Raw genomic sequence first — 21,684 nt, forward strand, 5'->3', positions numbered from 1 at the left:
TGACCAGTTATTTAGTAAAAAGAGCCGTCTGATTTTCCGACTCATTGCTTATTTGATTGAGTTTGGTTAGTAATGTGCAAAGCCAGTGAGGGAGCGCTTCTGAACGATAAACCAGAGTCAGAAGAGTTGGTTTGGCTCTCAATTGTCAATGGAATTCTCACAAGAATCATTTAATTTGGTCAAATTACAGTAAATACGATGTATTTAATATGAATTGTGCCAAATGCATTGGCCTGTTTTTTCTTGGACTTTAATTTAATCCACAATAATAATTTTCAGTGTCTGAGTCGACTCGCAGTCAGAAAAATATTCGCTATGAACAAATCTTTTGCGAGTCTTGCATCGCTTTTAGTGGGCCATTATTATAAGCATAGGTACGTACAGTATAAGCATAGTTGCTGTGTCTTACTGTTGTAAACTGTACTGTATACCTCCACACACACTACCTCATTTTATTCACATGCCACTTTACTGCACATATCTGTATATACATAAACTATAACTAACTATATACACCCTAATGCAGAAACATTTCCCTGCATATATGTATGAACATATTATATATTGTGGCGCGTTGGGGAATAGAGGTGGGGCGGAGATTTCCCCGCATGCTTTGTTATTGTGTGTTTTGGAGTTGTCGGGGAAAGGGATTGTTTTATGTGTTCTTAGTTACAGAAATGTTAATTGTTATGCTGTTGTTAGTGTTAATTAGCCAGATTGTAAGTACTTTTATGTGTTGTGATTATGTTATGATCGTTGCACCCGGAGTTAGAGTGTGTTGTGAGTGACCTGCCTGCCGTGATAACACTGTGGCGATATATATATATATGTTTGCAACCTTTTTAGCGGCTAAAAGCATAGCGGTGTGCCCCGAATATATTTATTCATAAAAATGTGCCATGGAAGAAAGAAAATCAGACAGAAATTCAAACATGCGGATGTTTGTTACACGTGGATTCCCCCCCACCCACTCACCACTATCTGCGTGTTGGCCTCGTACTTGCTGAAGCGGTACAGGATGATGTGGGCGGAGATGCCCACCACACAGAAGATGCGACTCTGGGGACACCAGCTGACCATCTGCACGGCGTAGGGATCCTCCTCCACCAGGTCGGCCGCCCGTCCCTCGCCCGGCTTGGGCTTCTCGAACACCTTTGAGGTCTTCAGTTTGTAAAGCATCTGCAGTGTGACTGGTTGGGAGACGGGAGATGCAGAGAGAGGGAGAGAGGGAGAGAGGGGGAGAGAGCTTATTTTGAACAATTGTAAGAATGTGGTTTCACGGCTATTTCAGCTTTCAACCATTTTATCTTTTTTCAAGGTGGTGCTTATCGTAGTTGCCATCAGATGTGGCGCCCCCGGGTTTCAAACACCCCTACATTTTTCACCCAAGCAGCGTAAAGTAGAACCTTAAAAACTGAACGAGAGCAGGCTTTTTATTGACAAAACAATTCAACTTTAGCTATTTATTTAGTTGAGGCCTTGTAAGGTTGTTATACATTTACAAGATTCTACTTGTAACAAGGACCAACTGCCAATGTGGTTCATGGTAAAATGACAGTGGGAATTCAGTCGAATAAGATGTTTTACGCAGGAGTGTAGTGCAAGAGTGGACCTACTCGCTGATGCATCCCAAAACTTAATTGATCCATCGGCATGTCTGTACAGACAGAGATATATATGAGGAAGAGAGAGAGAGAGAGAGAGAGAGAGAGAGAGAGAGAGAGAGAGAGAGAGAGAGAGGGGGGAGGAGGTGGATCAATAAGATGCAGGATTAAATTAGATACTCACAAGACCCACAGTAACCAGACAGTATAGCAGATTCATTGCATGTGCAAATTAAAGTCAAGTCAGGTCTATTAGCCATTGGTCACAGTAGATCACAGCATCAAAAGGCTTTAACAAGCCTGCGTTAACAGGACAGTGAGTCCCCTGTGCCCACAACGTTTTTTGTGGGAAATAGCAGGACCCTTTCAGATGAATTTCGATCGGTACAGTACTGTCTGTACCGATGCACCTGGTGGAGTCAACTCCATATTGAACTCCTCCACTCTTCTACACCAATGAGTCATTCCTGTTTCCTACACAGCAAGAAGGCCTAATGATTCAGTTTGGCGGTTGTGGCCCAAAATAAGTTTGAGTTGAAGGAAAGGTTGGGATCTCACCAAAGCTAATTCGAAGGTGGCAAAACAAAAACCACAAACAGGTGTGAGCCACGAGGTTGTCTCCAATATCTTTCCAAACTGTACAGACTAAACAAATGTCATATATAGCAAAAGTCAATCTTCTTTTAAAAGACAACTCTGATGTCGTTGTGAAATAAATCTCTTCGCACTTGCTTTACTGAGCAAGTCAACGATCCATACAGAAGAATCCTCCACTTTGAGTTGTCGCAACATTCACTTGAACTCTTCGTTAGCAGGAAGTGAAATTGCCAGATTGCCATCAATAACAATTATAACATGATCTCAATGTAGACAAAGTAAAAATACATTGAGATGAGAGGGATTTCATTAAACATGATAAGAGTGAATAACATAATATCTATCATTAAAACAATCAACAAACATTTTGAGCAGACAGTTTGATCATTGTTGAGTGGTACTTTAGCACTCCATGGGAGTTTTTCCCGGGGGATGATTTGATTTCTATGTAAAATGTAGGCTCATAAAGCCCTATGAGACTGAATGGTGATTGAGGGCTTTGGAAATAAACCTGACTTGACTTGATTGACTTTGCCGATGTCTTGAAAAACTGCAGCTGTTTTGAACAGGAAACCATTAAAACACTGTGATTTTTCTGGATATGTGTGGTGTGGGGATGGGATGGTTTGAGCAGCCACACCTGACCTGGATCTAGGGTGATTGGGTTAGGGTGGCTGCATACCTGTTGCTCGTTGGTTGGGCTAACGAGCAACAGGTTATAACCCCCATCCTCACTCGACTCAGGATAGGAGCCCTGTCATGACATGTTCTATTTTCGCCTGGCATTGGTGTCCCTGTGCCAGAGGGCTATGGAAGGGCCACTTGGGTGGCGTCTGGTAGGAGAAATGTCCACAGTATGTTTCAATATCATAACAAAACAGCATTCAAAGTCCAAGACCAACCCTTCTCTAATTGAGGACTCACCCTGTAATGATGATCTCTGGGTAGGTCTGGGATCCCACTGTCCACGTTCCTCCGCTGACGGGCCACTCCTGACAGCATGATGGGATAAAAACGTTGATCGCCTTGCTTAATTCTTAAAGGGCAACAGACAGCTGTCTATGTGATTAAACCAGACTCTTCCATGAGACAAAGGCTGCTGAACCGTCTCTGCAATCCTTCCATTCCTCAGACCAGATGAAAAGGCAAAAATGTTTTATTCCTCTCACAGGTGCGAATGCACAAAGCACACACACACACACACACACACACAGGGAGTGGTGGTTGGAGAAATACAGCTTCTGCGTTCCTCCCATCCCAGCTGTCCTTCCTCCAGGGGGCGGACAGGAGCAGTGGACAGCCTTCACTTTGTTGGAGCCCCAGGGACCGGGGCAGCAACAGGACAATTGGTGTTCTTGTCCCCCTTTTCTTTTATCAGACTCCTTTTTTTTTTATATTGGAGGAGACCCGTGTGAGCATGGGGAGAACAGGCAAATCCAAACAGAAAGGGCCCTAATCGGGAGATAACCCACTTGAGCACGGTGCCAACAGCGCCACACCAAACCCAGGACCTTCTTGCTCTGAAGCAGCAGTGGAAGCACTGCCCCACCGTGCCACATTAACAAGTTTTATTTCTGAGCGAGGAATGTGTATCTCTTTACCTAATAAACAGTGGCAGAAAATGTCACGTCCTTAACCCTAATCATTTTCTAAATCACATCCAAGACACCTATTAGAATAAGTCAACTTTGCTATTGAGACCCTCAAGTCCTGTGGAAAACATTTATTGGCATTATTTATTTTATTTTTTCTATTGATTTCCATTCAGTTATTATCTGACTATCAGTGGCCATTGCGCAATTGCAGTTTAAAATCTATTGGCTTGGACAGCCGGCCTTGATGGTTGCGCTTGGTTTCAATGACTGTGGAACAGTGCTTTAAACAAAACATAGAGCCCCTTGTGCAAGCAGCCCTGCCTACCAGTCCATAGTTTCATGGGGAATAGTTGATGAAAATGTTTACGGGGTCGATAATGCTAATGACACTTACTGTACCTTTTGGCTGTAGCCAGTCTTCTTGTGTTTGGCTCCTATAGAGTAGAGAATAGGGATGATATCTGGTGGACAGTCAGCGAAATAGGCTGTGCAGGTGACCGGAGACTCGTGGATGTCCATGGGATACGGGTTCTCAAAGATGGGGAAACTGCACGGAAGAGAGTAGGCAAGACAGACTTTCTTGTAATCGAAATAGCTACCAAGGTTATGAAGAAACAGACAGAAAGACTGAAAAACAAGTTTCAAAGTGCCAGCGAAAAAATAACAGTTATATATGCAGCCTTAAAGAGTTGGCGGGGAAGTAACCTTGGACACAGTGTACGCACTGCACAATTCATAAATAATGTAAAACAGTGGAGGCATATATGAAAACACACAAGCAAGAAAATCTATTTATTGACTGTCCTTGTATTATATGAGAAACATTTTTAAGCAGGATGTCCTAAAAATGCTAATTCTAGGGTGAAATAAAGCCTTTTTAACCTTTAACGTTTTTAAGAGAAATGTTGATGCCATCTCCTCTGAAAGAAGACATTTTCATCTCTCCATCTCGCCTCATATTTTAAGAACACAATGTATTGTTTTCAGTTTTTATTCAAGAAGTGACAGTAAAAGTCTGTCGATGAATCGCCTGGAATACCCAACCTACCACGGCACGTAGAGCACTACATATTTATCATAAGCATTTTGAAAGTGAATGGATTACATTCATTAAAAGGTAATTAGCCCATAAATGATCATAAACAATTACCTCATCATTATTAACACAGACAATTTACCAAAGCCAAGACGAGCGTGACCTTCATTATCTGTCTTCATCAGGGGGTGTCTGCATAGAGTAATTGGAAGTTGATGCTACGGTTTTAGCGCATCTCTCCAGCCTCGGGTATTTCAATGTGCGAATGACACCATGACACCAACCCTGGGCAACCCCATCACCCCCCCTTTGCATCCAGACCGGGGGTGGGGGGATCATCTGTATTGCGGTTGGGCTCCTAGCAGGGAGGGGTGTTTTGTCTGGCAGGATGGCCTCTGGGCCTCCTTGATTATTTGACTTGGGCTTGTTTTCAGTTTTCTGAAAGTGTGGGAAGCACAGCAAAGGTGCGAAAGCCCCATATTGACTGTTGACAACTGCTTGGCAGCTGTGACTTGAGATAGAATCATGTCCTTTCATGTAAAAAAAAAAGGCCCTTTTGTGTGTGTGTGTGTGTGTGTGTGTGTGTGTGTGTGTGTGCAGAAAGGGACCACACATACTTGCTCTGAGTCAGGTCCACCACGATGAAGTCCTTCTCCAACAGCACAACGACCGCGTAAGGCTCCTGCACCTCTGTAGGACAGAAACATGGCACGGCTCAATGATGTCACACATCTAAAATAAGAATCTCATGGTTAATCGCCTGATTTCAGCTGAATGATTTGAGCTTCGACCGATCATCTTGAAGCACAAATATGTGCCACCTGCTTACAATAGTACAAAGGCCAAGCTGTGTGCACCAAGAAAAAGCCAGAAAGGAATACAACAAGCGGCTTTCAAAGTCATGGACAGTTTCCATGGAGGGAGTTGGAAAGATCATTGCCCCCCCACCTCCTCATTTGAGACGCTAATTGCAAAGGGAGGAGCCTGTTAATTTGTACGGGCGTATGAAACCCACGGGCAAATTCATCTCTTTATCCGCTCTCAAAAGACAAATGACATTTCGAGAGGAAAAGAACGAGTGAGGAATAAATGACTATGATAAACTGAAGGTGAAAAATAGTCTTTGACCGCCAAGTGTGACGTTAAATGTCCCACCAGCCCGGAAGCCATATCAATCCAATTTCTCCAGTCAAATCAAAACACACACCAGCTGTGGGATTGAGCCACACCAAAAAGACTGGCGGCGTTTCAGCCCCTCGTGAAAAACAAGCATGAGTCATGGGAGTCAATACTCAAAAGTTCTCGCTGTTAGATCCAAGTATTTTGTGAGCCTATGATTCATCCCCCAGGTCAGAATAACTGTGTGTGTGTGTGTGTGTGTGTGTGTGTGTGTGTGTGTGTGTGTGTGTGTGTGTGTGTGTGTGTGTGTGTGTGTGTGTGTGTGTGTGTGTGTGTGTGTGTGTCTAAGTGTCTATCTCCAGGGGAATTAGATAAGGATAGCACTGGGTGTTACGTGCATGCAACGTGTAATGCATACGTCAATTGCTGCGTGAAAGATAAAAATGGGGATGGGAGAAAGGGAGGAGAGAGGGAGAGAGAGAGCGGGGGGAGATTAAAATCGCTGTGCCTGGGCTATTTTCAGGTGTGAGATGGGGAGACATTTAAAGTCTTATCAAAGCTGTAATTAGCCTGAGTCATTTTGGAAGTCGGCAGAACAAACAAGGGGTAGGGGGGAGAGGGAAATAAGCGAGAGAGAGAGAGAGAGACATGAAGGGAGATGGATTGTGTGGAGCTGTGTATCACCTCCACTTAAATGTACATTCAACAGTCAAGGGCATGAGCGTTACTCTAAAAACTGATTTTGAAATTGAGGCATTTATGCCATTCCCAGATCTCCCAAAACAATCATGTTCTTGTGTTATTTATTGTCTTTTTTCCCCTATTATTTTTATGTCTTCCATGCGAAAGACATCACCGACCCTAAGTACCCGTAATGGTCTGTCAGCTGGTTGCACCACAAAAACACTCGAGCAGAATTGTGGAATAGCTGTAAAAGCTTTTTTTCTTTCCGGGTCGAGATGGCATCTCCTGAGTGCACTCACCGTTGTTGTATGGGGTCTCGCAGAGCACCATGAACTCCACGATGGGGTGGTCCATCTCCAGCACGGTGATGGCCTTGCCGTGCATGATGGTCAGGGTGGGCCGCCGCCCCGCCTTGTCGTACGACAGGCCCCCCGAGAAGATGATGAAAGGTTCACTGCTGAAGGAGGGGAAGGGAGAGCACGTCAGGAATGCACGAACAGGCGGGACAACTGTGAAAAGAACCTGGACTCAACTTGGAAAGTCTCAGCAATAAACACCCTTCCACCCCCTTATTTGGCCGCCCTATTTAAGCCGCCAATCCCTCTTGCCCTGCCTGCTTTGCTGCCTGCTTTGCTTGTTGCATTCCTGGCTCCCTTCACCTCCCATGCATCCACCTGTTGGACTCTTCTATCCAATGGACGATTCAAGCGCTTCACTCATATATTTCTCGCTCATTAAATATACCAATGTTTGCTGTACACCTCGCCGGGAGTGATGAGCAAAATAAGTTAAGATCCTTTTAAAGTAAATCTAAGAGTTGTCCATCAGAAATCTTTACTTTCTTCCTTTTGAGATAAATTGCCTGGTCTACATGTTCATTGAACTAGTTTGTCAACTATCTTAATCGCTGATTCTAGGGATGTCTTAGGACAGGATACATACAGTATAGTGTAACTGTAGCCCCAACATAATATACCAATGAAACAAAATAATCTTAGATGAGCAATTCATTTAGTAGACGCTGTTATCCAAAGCGACTTACAGTAAGTTAGACTATTTTGGAGCAGTAAGGACTACGTACATGTCATGTTTGGACAGACCGCAGACTGGTATAGTTTTCTTTTTTTTTCCATAACCTTATTCTATCTAGCCATCTCAAGCCATAGAGCAGAATTCCTCAGTCCCACAAAGAGGGGGCGGAGTTCTTGTCTGAGCAGTGTTTTGATCCCATCTGTCTGTATGACAGAAGATCAGGTCTCACGAGGTAACGTACGCTCACAAATGGAGCTGTCCAAAGTCATCAGCGCCCGACTCAGCTAAAGACATGGAGGGCATCGACTGAACGGGGCATGAAACGGAACAGCAGACCGCAGATTCAACAAAATGTAGAGTGCAACAAAACATTATGAATGGCAGCTGAAATAAAGACAGCCACGTTTTAAAAGAATAAAAGCCCCCTTAGAACTAAAAAAAAGTCCCTTTAAAAGAATAAAAATCCTCTCTAAGACAGTTGGGCACTGAAACATTACTGGAACAAAACTAGGTCCAAACTGCAGGGAAAGCGGTACAAAAGTACCCCATCCACCGTTTTAGGAGTCTAATAAACCTTTAAAACAATAACAATCTATTTTTAATGAATTGAACAATATCATTCTATTTGAGGTATATTTGTAGTATAAAAGTATAAAAGTATATAAGTTCCTTATGCCCCAGAGTGTGGGAAGCTGTACCTTTTTTCAGATTTTCAGAGACATGAAATAAGAACAAAAACGTTGTATTCTCAAAATGATTGAACTGAGCAACATAAATGATGGTTTGATCCTATTATGAAAAAATAATGGAATAACTACCGACTCCAATATAAACCTTAATGTCGCTGGAACAGTTTGTAATTTTTATTTAATTTAATTATTTATTGCGCTGTGAGTAGCTGGTCATTTTTAAACATAAATGATAAATAATTGTTTACCTGCTCCTCGAGGTCTTGTATTCCACTTTCAGGATGGGTTTACATGACTCCTTCCTCCCGTCCTTCTGTATCTTACCTGAATTAAAACCGGTAGAAGCACAACAATTTTTTACATTTGTAACCATGACACCCTTCCTTGATTCTTTATGCATCGTGTGTAAAATGACAACCATTTTACAACGTTATTAAATTTACTGAAATACGTCTGGCAATGATGTCTGGTGCGCAGCACAGGGTGTCTTTTTAAATGCCATCTCGGAGCTACATCGGAATGACTGAAATTTGCCATGTAATTTATTTTTACAAATCAGCCTTTTATTTTCGTCATCCAGTGCATAGTGCTGTCAGTACTTATTTGCTATAAAACTCTTTAATTTCATTGTGAATTATATGTCATATATCAAATCAAATTTCCTCAAACCATTCCATCCGTTCACTATAGATACTCAGACATACAGTATTATATTATAGTATTGGTAGTATTATAACCTCAATTATCGATCTATTTCTCACATTGACCATCAGTCCCTGTTTATAATACCAAGATATGTTTTTCATGCAATTTGACATACAAAAAAAAAAAAAAAAAAAGGACTTAGATTAGACAGTAGATTTAGGGTGATGTTATCGTATTGCACTGCGCTGAGCGTTTATTATACTTGGGAATTCTAATCCTTGCGTTTCTAATCCCACTCTTGATTCGAAGCACTTCATCCAAATTCCCTTTGTCTGGGAACTCAGCGTGGGCCCCGTCGCAGGGGGTAATTTCTCTACAGCAGAAACACTGTCTGTCTGCAGGATATTGGATGCGGTATGAATTCAAATTGGATCCTCCAACACTCGGGGTGTTTAAATCTCGCTGGTGCCACTCTTTGAATAACATCCTAAGAGGTTCCTGACCAAATGAAAACAAATTCCGACAAAAGTAAACCGCTGCTAAACCGGCGCAAATGAAAAAAAAAGCAAGCGTCTAATCTACAAAGCGACCGCAAACGCTGGGCTGCACCGCTCACTGCACTGCCACACAAATAGCGTCTCGGTGCACCACTGCTATTTGCGCGTACTTAAATGAGGTATTAATCGTGAATTTGGTGCAAAATTGGCCCCTTTCTATACAAATGAGCCTCGTTGGAAATAGCATCCAATTCACAAACACTGGCGCAAAGAGCCACACGCATTTAGAGTGACGCTATTACCGTCTGCAGAGACCTGGGGGTCACTGTGTGAGACCCAAAAAAAAGCTTAAAAAAAAAGGCTGCGCTGTACGATCGTCTTCAGAGAGCTAGTGCAACTGAAACGCATTTATAAGGGCTGTCACGCCCAGACTTTCCAACGATCTGTAAATTATATCTTGACATTATTATTACAATAATTATTATGTCATGGCATCTGTAGGTAGCAAACATGCAGCAGTCGGTGGTTTTTCAAAACGCACTCAAAAAGCAACTTGTTGAAACTTTGAATAATTTTTTGTACAAATAAAGTGTAACAAACGTTGCCAAAAATGGTACTATAATTCCTATTAAACTTAAGAGATAAAAAGAAACAACTAAAAAATATAGGAAATAGTGATGAAGTGGCATTGAACCACAGATGGCTTCGAACCTCAGAACTATAGCGGCCCTATCTAGCAGTCTAGAGCAAAATATATGAAATCAACTGTCTGGCATTATTTCCACATTGTAATATAAAAAAATATATATAATAATATAGATATAGATTATATATCATATATACAGTATATACTGTATAGATATATATATATTTATAAAGATGTAGATTATATACTGAATATATATATATATATATATAATATTGATATAGATATATACAGTATATATAATCTCTCTCTCTCTCGCTCTCTCTCTAAATATACATACATACATACATACATACATACATACATACATACATACATACATATATATATATTTATATATATTTATATATATATATACTCTTACTATTTCAGTGTTTTATGGTCACTGCACATAAATCTAAAAATCTCATAGAACTATTTAGTTTCACAGTTCACAGTTTTACAGTGACTTCAACACTGTGGTGTTAATGGTTCAGGCAACACAACGGGGAAGCTGTTGCAAAATCGCCATTGCAACAAACTTTTTGTTAGATGAATTAAAACATGATTTAGGCTGCAAACATGCAAATAAATGTTTAATTAAAGTATAATTTATATGTATTTGATACTTTTATAGCTAGCACATTTAAAGGAACTGCCATTCGTTGTATTTATGTTATGCGGGTGCTCCTCTACATGTTGTTTCCATTGTTGGTGGCGGGGACCGCCTTTCCTGGCGAGAATGTATCGGGCATGTGCAACAAACAAAAACAATGGATCAGAAGAAGGAAGACGCTGCACTTTCAAATGGCATTGTGGGACTTGCAGTCAAATCGACCAGACACCGACGATCGTATGGATTGGCATTTTAAATTCTGTAACTGACAATATGATATTGTCATTGTATCAGAGCCGCATATTTACAGGCAAAGAGTGGCTTGCGGGTCATCATCCATCTATTATCCATGTGAGTCCATCACCATCTATCCTGCATCTACCATCATCCAGCATCTGCCACAGCGGAGACATAGCTCTAGTCCAGTGTTAGTGGTAGTACAGACACATGAAAAAAGATTGATGTTTATGTCGTTCAAAAGCCCAAACCGTCTCACTCCTATACTCTCTTTAATGGTGCTGGTTCGGAAATGTGCATCTGCAGCCTACGTGTCTCCTACTTTGTACTACTGACTGCGTGCAGATAAAAAACATTGTTCAAAAGGACTTCAGGTAAAAGTCCTTTCGATGAATGCGGATTAGGCAAAAATAAATAATGAAAAATTAAGTATTTTGCTCGAATCTCGGTAGAAGGACAAAGAGAAAACGGGGAAGCTAAAAATAGTATAAATAGAGCTTGGGTTGACTCAGCGACTCCCCTCTCTCTCTGCTATAACCCGACATAACCAACAGCCAGGCAATTCTGGCCTATTTGATGAAAACTGCCTGCAATCCTAATTACATGTATAAGTGAGCGGCAACTGCAACCGACCCACTGACCAACTCACTGAATGTTTTCTCCAACTCAATCTTTTTTTTCCATCTCCATCTCTCTCTCCATTTTACTATCTGCCGATAACTGCTTGCTCCCCTGACTTCAAATTTCTCACTCTGCTCCGTTTTCTTTACCAACTGTTTAATCTCACCGTCGGATAATACCCTCACATCGGATAACACCCTCCCTCATGTCCTCCTTCATTCGTCACTCACACAACAACATTGTGGCACAAATAATCTGGCACGTCTGTAGTCTGACAGCATTAAGCCTCCTCTCCAGACTCTCCCCATGGTGCCAGTTTATTCGTTCATTCTTTCTTTTATCCTGATACTTTCTTTTCTTTTTTTTTATCTGTCTTGTCCTCGGCAGGCGGGGGACTACAACAGAAAGGGTCTGCATGCCATTATATCGAAGACAGAGTTAATCTGCAAGCGGAGTTCCAAATCCCAACCTGCGACGCATGTTTTAAATATTTATCATAAACCACTTGCAAAAACGCCGTGACTGTCCTTCAGCAAGAGACTGACAAAAAAATAAAAACTAAGGCCTCGGCCACACGTTTATTGATATAAATGATCCATTTAAAAAAAAAAGTAATCCTCTCCACACCAATGCTGTGTTTCAGAGAGTCTCGCCGTCCACACGGGAAGGCTTCCATCTTCAAGCAGTTTCCGTGGGACGAGAGGCCAAAACGCAGAGAAAATGCAATGTTTTCAAAAATACCATATACTGGTATTTTTATACATATACATATATTCATGGACAACATCAACGAAACAACTGTTATGGCACATGCCCTCCTCCTATCACATCTTCATTATTATCTACAGTATAACAGATTATCAGGGGTGTTTAAATGGTGCACGTGAGGTACATATTGATGGTGTGTGTGTGTGTGTGTGTGTGTGTGTGTGTGTGTGTGTGTGTGTGTGTGTGTCTGTGTGTGTGTGTCTGTGTGTGTGTGTGTGCCTTAATTGGCGCTGGTGCATGGCTCTGTGGTCACAAACAAAAATGCCGCAAAAATGCTCCAAGCCCAAAGTCCTACCGCCGCTGACTAAACCTGAACCCGCAGAGAAGTTCAGCACTTGAAAGCAACACCCAGACAACCTACACCACTGAATGATGCCAATAGGATAGCACTGAAGCTGTGTGCATGTGTGTGTGTGTGTGTGTCTCACCGTGAGGGAAGGTGATCTGGAAGGGCTTGGTGGTGTTCCTCAGGGTCCATAGGGTCAGGCTGCCGTCAGAGTGGCTGCACATGAATTGTTTCCCCTCATGGTGCCAGCTGACTGAATGGATGGCCTGACCGAGAGAGAGAGAGAGACAGGAAGAGAAAGAGAGAAAGAGAGACAGAGAGAGAGGGAGAGAGAGAGAAGAAGTGGACTATACTTATTATATTGTACTTATAAAGGTAAAGAAGAAGAAAAATTCAGAGAATGAAGAGTGAGGATAAGGAAGGTGAATTTTGAAAAAGAGGAAGAAGAGGCTATCTCTCAAGACAGAAAGAAGAAAGAAAGAATGAGTAGAAGAAAGAAAATAGATTCAAAGAAAGAGATAAAGAAAGACAGAAAGGTGAAAAGAAAGGGGGAAAGAAAAGGAGAGTGAAAGGGCTTGAGAAAGAAAGAGAGTGAAAGAAAGGGAGAGAGAGAGAGAGAGAGAGAGAGAGAGGGCTATATCTGCTTTACTTATATGGGGGGGGAAATAATATGTAACAATATATATATATATATATATATACACACACACTACTCACAAAAAGTTAGGGATATTTGGCTTTCGGGTGAAATTTATGGAAATGTAAAAAGTTCATGTTACAGTGATATTATATCATGAAAGTAGGGCATTTAGGTAGAAGCATGCAATGGTGATTTCCTCATCTCAAACAATTTATTGAAACAAAAGCCAACAACAGTGGTGGGTTTACCACAACAAAAAATGTCAATGTCTTAATAACTTGTCATGTGCTCTTGAGCATCAATTACAGCTTGACGACGACGTCTCATGCTGTTCACAAGTCGACTTATTGTCTGCTGAGGCCTGGCACCCTACTATTCTTGAAGGGTAGTCCTCAGGTCATTGAGGTTCTGGGGTACAGAGTGACGAGCCTCTACACAGCGACTCAGCTGATCCCATAGGTTTTCTATGGGATTCAGGTCTGGAGAAAGTGCAGGCCACTCCATTTGAGGTGCCCCAGTCTCCAGCAGCCGTTCCCTAAGGATGCGACCTCGATGAGCTGGAGCATTGCCGTCCAGGAAGATGAAATGAGGCCTGTGTTGTGGGACACAATGACTGGATTAATGATGTTATTCAGGTAGTATGGGCTTGTCACTGTACCATTCACAAAGTGTAGGACAGTTCTGTATTGACTAGACACACCTGCCCACACTGTAACACCACCACCACCAAACGCTCATCTGGTGACAACAGTGGCTGATGCATAGCGCTCTCCTTGACGTCTCCAACATCGTTGGCGGTCATCATTTCTGCTCAACGTGAATCGACTTTCATCAGAGAACAGCAGTGAGGCCACTGGTCCCTCGTTCAGCGTAAATGCTCCCTGACCCGTGCATGACGATGATGTCTGTGCCTGGTGGTGTGGTCAGGTACCCTTGCAGGTCATCTAGCACGCAGACCACGCTGATGGAAACGGTTTCGAATGGTCTGACGTGACACTTGGGTGCCTCTCACCTCCCTTACATGTGCCTGGAGTTGAGCGGCATTCATCATCCGGTTCCGCAGGGCACTGTTCACAATGAAGCGCTCATCAGTGTGGGATGTGGCCAAAGGACGTCCACTTCTATGCCTTTCTGTGACTCTTCCAGTCTCTGTATCTCTGTTGCAACCTTCTGATGACACTCTGACACTCTAATTTCTGTGGCCACTTCCATCTGAGAACATCCTGTTTGAAGCCTTGCAATGGCGAGGTCCTGTTGATGAGTTGTTAGGTGTCGTCTTGGTCTCATGATGTCAAAATGTGAACAGCATGATGAAGAGGACTGTTTAAATACCAATTCTAATTGAACCAGGAAATGTATTGGTCGATTCATGGATCAAACACCTGTTGTGAATTTTGCCGTTCAGCTCCTTGTTAGAAAACAGCAAGTTGTGCAAAAAGTACTGAAACATTAAACAGTTGGATATGTGCATTCAAAAGTTAAGAGAAGGTCAAATTAAGTTCACCTGTAAAGGTCATAGTGCATTTTAGGTTCATACTGAAATTTCACCCAAAAGCCGAATATCCCTAACTTTTTGTGAGTCCTGTATACATGAATAAGAATGAGGATGACAGGGAAAGAGGAAGATGGAAGAAGGGAGAAGAAATAAATCTAGAAAAAAAGAGGTGAGACAGGCAGAAGAAAAAAAGAAAGAAAGAAAGAAGTAATGAATGAACGAAAGACAGGAAGAAAAAAGATGGAACGTTTCAAGAAAGGAAGACAAAAAGAAAGAGGAAAAACCAGACGATGGCAAGAAACACATGCAGATGGTGGAACAAGAAAGAAGAAAGGAATAAAGAGAGAGATGAAAAGACCAAAGGAAAAAGGAGAGGTGAGTGAAAGGGCTAGAGAGCGAAAGAGAAGAGTGAGGAGGGGTTTTATAGGCTATTATCATTTAGGAGAAAAAAGAAAGAAAGATTGATTAAAAAGCATTGCTAAAAGGCAAAGCAGATGTGCAGGCGGAGAGGTAGACCTAGCCCTGAGATGTTATTTACATTTAAAAGGAGCCAAATTTCCCACAAAGAAGGTTTTTGGCGGGTCATCGTATGACATGTGGATGTCATCATATGACATGATTTCAGCTCGGCATTCGACACCATCGCTCCTGAAATCCTCCGCTCCAAACTCACCCAGCTTACTGTTCCCGCCCCCACCTGCCGGCGGATCACTACCTTCCTGACAGACAGGACGCAGCAGGTGAGGCTGGGGAAAACCACATCCAGCACCCACTCCATCAGCACTGGCGCCCCCCAGGGACGTGTGCTCTCCCCTCTGCTCTTCTCCCTCTACACCAACGACTGCACCTCAGGAGACCCATCTGCTAGACTCCTGAAGTTTGCAGACGACACAACGGTCATCAGCCTCATCCGGGATGATGACGAGTCTGCATACAGAGGCGAGGTTGAACAGCCGGCCCTCTGGTGCGGTCAGAACAACCTGGAGCTGAACAAGCTTAAAACTGTGGAGATGACAGTGGACTTCAGCCCCTTTAGCCCCCCCAACACTGCCGCCCTCACTATACTCAACAGCACCGTGTCTGCTATGGAATCCTTCAGGGTTCTTGGATCCACAATCTCCCAGGACTTAAAGTGGACACCCAACATCGACACAGTCATCAAAAAGTCCCAGCAGAGGATGTACTTTCTGCGCCAAATCAGGAAGTTCAACCTGCCTCTGGAGCTGCTGATTCTACACTGCAATCGTCTGTCCTCTGCACCTCCATCACTGTCTGGTCTGGTTCGGCCACCAATCGGGACGTAAACAGACTACAACGGACGGTCAGGACTGTAGAGAAAATCATTGGTGCCAACGTGCCCTCCATTCATTCTTGTACGTGTCCAGAGTCAGGAAATGAGCAGGAACCATCACTGCAGACCCATCACACCCCGGATACAACCTGTTCCAACTCCTCCCCTCTGGTAGGTGCTGCAGAACAAGGTGCACCAAAACAACAGAACAGCTTCTTTCTTCAGGTGTTCACTCTGATGAACACTTAAGCGAGGGACACAGTGTCAGAGACAATCCCTGTGCAAAAAAACTGTAACACTGAACACTTTCTGTACATACACATTCTAAATTATATATTTGGGAGGCTAAACAGTTGCATAACATATTGTCATTGTCATTATAAACCTGAACAGGGTATATATACATGCATATAATGTCATATCCACCTACCTCATGTATGTTAAGTAACCTGTTGATTATTCCAGCATCTTTGCGCTCTGCAGCATTGAACTACTGCCTTCCTGCTACAATTTCATTGCTGATGTTTTTAAGTCTATAAAATATGTAAAATATATGTACATACATATATATATATATATATATGTATTTTTTATTTAATTTATTTATTTTTTTTACTTTTATATGCATCTACATCTGTATATTGTAGTTAAATGTGTTTGTATGTTTTAGCTCATTGTCCATGTTTCAGCTGTATGTCTAGTCCATGTATGCACATTGAGAGTAATGAAAAAAACTAACTCAAACTCCTCGTATGTAAATGAACATACTTGGCGAATAAAGCTGATTATGATTCTGATTCTGATCCTGAGATCAGGGAGGTACATTTTACATTACTTTTACTGTCAATTTATGTATTCATTTTTGGTTAACAGTAATTCTGAATTTCTTGTTAACGTTAATTCACTTTCTTAAGGCGTACGCATGCCCTCAATTTACCACTTACTTGCGTCTAGTTCTATGTAATGTAGGCCAGTTCATTTTGGAAGCAAATATAAATTTGGTTTTAGTCCTTACGCTTGAATGTGAGTTTGGCACTGGCGTCCTAGATTTTTCTTGCCCTTGACTATTGGGTTTATAATCTTAAAACAAATTATACTCTTGTACTAGGACCCTACTTCGTTTTTTTTTGTTCTCATTTGCAATGCAGATAAAGTCTGTATAAATGTTAAAACTGTTCCGAAAACCCTAATTTAGCATAACATAGCAACAGGCTATCATTAGTCAATTGTCATTTCCCACTCCTTCTACTTCTACTAAGAAATCGCTGATTAGACGCTCGCGCCTCTTCTGTCGTGCTTGAGACAGAATATTTAAACGCCCAAGAAGAAGTTGACAGCACAGACACTGTAGCCAACACTTTGGCTACAGCAATGCTGTAATATTTGTGGCCCACTGGCACCCAGCCCCAGCCTTTATTAATTTATTTGAGTAATTAATGATTTTCAGAGGTCCAATGGTATGGCCTTGATCAACACATCTATGGGCCGTGTTTTTTTTTGGCCATGTTGCCCACCATGTATGGAACTAAACCGTTCAGAAATGATGGAAATCCGACGATCGTCTGTGAGATTGTCTCCTCAAACCTCCACTGGAGTGACACGTATAGCACTCGCTGAAAGGCCCTGCCTCAACTTATGAGGCCTTGTTCCATGTCAGAAGCGCCGCCATCTACCCTGTCTCCGTTTCCTTGTCGAGGTTTTCCGTGTCAGGAATGCATCGCACAGAGACAACCGTAGCAGAACGCGTCTTTTTTGGCCAGGCTGCCATCGTGATACTTCTCATGGGCGCCATCAGATGCCGGTAGTGTTGTGTAGCGCGAGACAAAGACAGATGAGGAGGTTTATCAGACCTTGGTAATTAACGGCAAGCCAGATGCTGACAGGACTCAAAAGATCCAGATGCAATTTGATCTGATCATGGCGGTGGTGTGAAGTGCAATGAAGGTGCTTGGGAAAATTTGTGTGTGTGTGTGTGTGTGTGTGTGTGTGTGTGTGTGTGTGTGTGTGTGTGTGTGTGTGTGTGTGTGTGTGTGTGTGTGTGTGTGTGTGTGTGTGTGTGTGTGTGTGTGTGTGTGTGTTGGGAATATGGAAATCTTTGCATTCATATGCAGGTAAAATCACACATTGGGAAAGATGAAATGGATATAACTTGACTCATAATCTTCAGAGCAAAACATGGCGCAGAACAGTACGTGACAAACATAATGTACATAGCTATACCACCTTGTGACTTAGATGCTTTTTCATGAATCTCAACTCAAGGAATAGTAATTCTCTCTCTTACTTGGTCCTGGTTATGTTTTTTCGAGATCAGGGCTCACCTCGTCGTAGTAAATCCGAAAGTCGGCCTTCTTGACACGGAGGTCCCACTGCACTATGGTTCCACTCTCGAAGCCGATGAGCAGCTGCAGAAGAGGCAGTGGGGAAAAAGTGTAGTTTACAGCAGGAGGTGGTGGGAAAAGGACAGAGAGAGAGAGAGCGAGAGAGAGAGAGAGAGAGAGAGAGCGAGAGAGAGAGAGAGAGAGAGAGAGAGAGAGAGAGAAGAAGGGAACATGACAAAAGGAAGATGAAAATGAAATGATGTGCCCATCGCTGAACAGAAGTGGAAAGAAAATTGAAACCTTGTTCTCCAGACGGGTGACCTTTACAAACTGAATAGTATTCAGTTTTGCGTTGAAGTCTAGACGAAATTAAATATATGGAAAAAGGCCAGACACTCAAAAGCTACTCAGAATACAATCCTTCTCAGAAGTTACTTTTACAAAACCCTGTTATACTTCTAGTCTCGAGCAATGAAATGACACAGCATCCATAGAAGGTAAACATTGGCTCCAAAATTCAATTTATCTCACCACTAGAGAGACTATTGTTATGACATGTTAACTTGTTGGGTCTTGCCTTGTCTGATGTTGTAATTTCACCAAAAACTAGTCCAATTGACGGGAATGAAATTATGTTCAAACAGCGAAATTTGAAGCTTGACGTAGAGTACTTGGAGATGTGACCAAATAGGTCGTTTGTATCTTCCACATCTGCGGCCAAATGCCGGTGAAACACCAGCCTCTCAAAAGTTCTTATGGACTTCGTGCAAGGCCAGTTTCAACCTCCGAGTCTGAAACACATCTCTCTCTCGCCACCAAAGCCCTCCAACCCACTCAATATTTCAGTTGAAATTCAGTTTGCGTGTGCTTGTGCGTTGTTTGCGTATGCTCATCTCCAGTCCACCCCGGCCTGTGTGAGCTGTGATTAAGTGGGATTGGGAAAAGGATGATCTCCACCATGGGTGTTTTGCCGAGAACGCAGGCAATTTGTCTCAGTGTCTCCGGGCCCGGGGTTCTTATCCTCATCCCTGCAGAATACGTAGAGGGGCTTTAATGTCGGGAAGGGGTGAAACGTGAGGCAGGATATGTCTGAGGGCTTACAGAGGTGCTACCTGGGGGTAGCGGTGTTTCAGGGGAGAAAAGTAGAATTTTAAGGGGAAGAAGGTGACAGAAAGGAAGAATTGATAGAGTTTAAGAGGTTGGCGGTCTTCGTCTGGAAGTAGGAAGTCAAATTAGCACTTCAGATCAGTGGGTGTCAGACAAGGACAGGATATAGAACTGAAAAGTAGTATAGGGGACACTCACATGAGATAAAACCTGCACCGTGAGCTTGATACACAATGAAATGACAGGCACATGTCATGCCTAAGAACAGCAGTTTGTGACAGCGAAATTTCACGTTACATTGTAATTATTTTGCTGAAATCGTCCAAACGTCCAATCAGCCGTCAGTTCACAGTTTGCTTCTGGTTGCCAGGTTAAGTTGTCCCAAAGTTTCACATGTGTAAAGGGCAGTTTGATGGCTATCAACATTCAAATTACAGGGGACTAATCAAGACTTAAATCCTCCCAAAAAGGGTAAAAACAACAGGTCAGGCGGGTCAAAACACTTATATATCCTTACCTGTAATTGCAAACTTTACAATATATTTCCCATATTCATGCCTGGAAGAATTTTGGAATACGATTTCAGAGACGCCTAAAGTGGACCATACCATTATGCTGAGCATTGCGCTCCACAGTGGACCCAGGCAAGCTGGCAACTCCACAGCGATCACAATTCATAATTGCGCCCCCGATGCATAATAATCATTTTTTGGTGAAGCAGAACTTTAGACCTGCTTTTTTCGATTTGTGTTGTCAGTTCTGCCGCCCCTTCCCTGCAAGAGCAGAGCCTGTGCATTGCTCTTGTTAATAAAACAAACACACAAACAAAACGTCAAGCTGTTGCCGTTAGCATGAGGCCATTCTACTTATAGAGAGAATTCTTGCATGTTCTCGCGGAGTGTATGTTATCGCGATAGCGGAGTATATCCCCCTTCTGCTAACGCTGAGGTGGCCTGTGATGTCATCGACTCAGCTACAAGCAGGCTGCAGTCGCAGCATCCGCATGCCACATTCATTCAGTCATTGACAGTCTCACTGTATTACGGACTTAACTTTGGTATGGAAAATGCCATACTCACCAGGACTTTATGATGTTTTTCCAACAATAAAGTCTGGATTACTCCTGACATAAAGGCTCTTCTTAAGGAGAAAAGGAGGGCCTTTGGGCCAGGAAAAAGGGAAGAGCTTAAGAATCTGGAGAGCGAGCTGAGAAGGAGGACTAGGGCGGGAAAAAAACAGCTACAGTACAGTAGGAAGATGGAGGGTCAGATGCTGCAGAACAACGTTAGCGATTATGAGTATGGAGGGGTCTTTAAACCATCTCTGGTTACAGGGAACCCAACTCTCAGCCTGTGGGGAACCAAAAGTGAGTGAATGATCTGAACTTTTTCTTTAACAGATTTCATCAGTCATCTGCTCCTCCCCCTATCCAGTCCTCCCTGCTACAACCTCCATCATCTGCACCCCCTGTACACTGTCCCACTCGCACCTCCACCCCTCCACCCACCACCTCCAACATATAGCCCCCCCAAATCTGTCCCTCACAACCAACCAGATGAGGCAAGAACTCAGAAGGATTAGGAAGAGAAAGGTTGCGTGTCCTGATGGCATTAGGTCAAGGCTTCTCAAGTCCTGTGCAGACCAGCTGTGCAGGATAGTTGAGCACATTTTATAACCTGACCATGAAGCTGGGGAGAGTCCCACAGCTGTTGAAAACATCCTGCATGGTACCAGTGCCCAAGACCCTACACCCCAAGGACATCAACAACTACAGGCTGGTGGCACTGACATCGCACCTATCATCTACCGACTACATACAGTATATCACTGCAGACTTCACGCAACAATCAGCTAACTGCCACCTGCAAAAGTACTCTGATGACTCAGAAATCATTGGCATCATCACAGACGGGGAAAAAAGGCAGTACGGAGAACTGATCCAGGGCTTTGTGGATTGGAGCCAGCGGAACAGCCTCCCGATCAATGCAGGGAAAACCAAAGAGCTGGTGTTAGTCTTCCACAGGTGCAACCACTCTCCTCCTATACCAGTGAACATCCAGGGTATGGACATTGAGATGGCGAAATCTTACAAATACCTGGGTGTTCACCTGAATAAAAA

At 42.9% G+C, this 21,684-nt stretch overlaps 1 protein-coding gene across 1 annotated transcript in view; it reads right to left on the reverse strand.

Annotated features, from left to right (window-relative positions):
* stxbp5l (syntaxin binding protein 5L) overlaps nt 1-21,684 on the reverse strand; it is a gene marked incomplete at both ends in the record, with an annotated part of 185,613 nt that overhangs the window by 49,309 nt on the left and 114,620 nt on the right. Inside the window, 9 exons of the mRNA XM_080019018.1 lie at nt 976-1,190; nt 1,617-1,657; nt 3,126-3,193; nt 4,196-4,343; nt 5,450-5,522; nt 6,935-7,092; nt 8,605-8,680; nt 12,854-12,977; nt 18,459-18,542. Coding sequence (XP_079875144.1) covers nt 976-1,190; nt 1,617-1,657; nt 3,126-3,193; nt 4,196-4,343; nt 5,450-5,522; nt 6,935-7,092; nt 8,605-8,680; nt 12,854-12,977; nt 18,459-18,542 — 987 coding nt within the window. The remainder of the gene's footprint in view (nt 1-975; nt 1,191-1,616; nt 1,658-3,125; nt 3,194-4,195; nt 4,344-5,449; nt 5,523-6,934; nt 7,093-8,604; nt 8,681-12,853; nt 12,978-18,458; nt 18,543-21,684) is intronic.

The sequence above is a fragment of the Zeus faber genome, assembly GCF_960531495.2.
Source record: "Zeus faber genome assembly, chromosome: 18".
Lineage (NCBI taxonomy): Eukaryota > Metazoa > Chordata > Actinopteri > Zeiformes > Zeidae > Zeus > Zeus faber.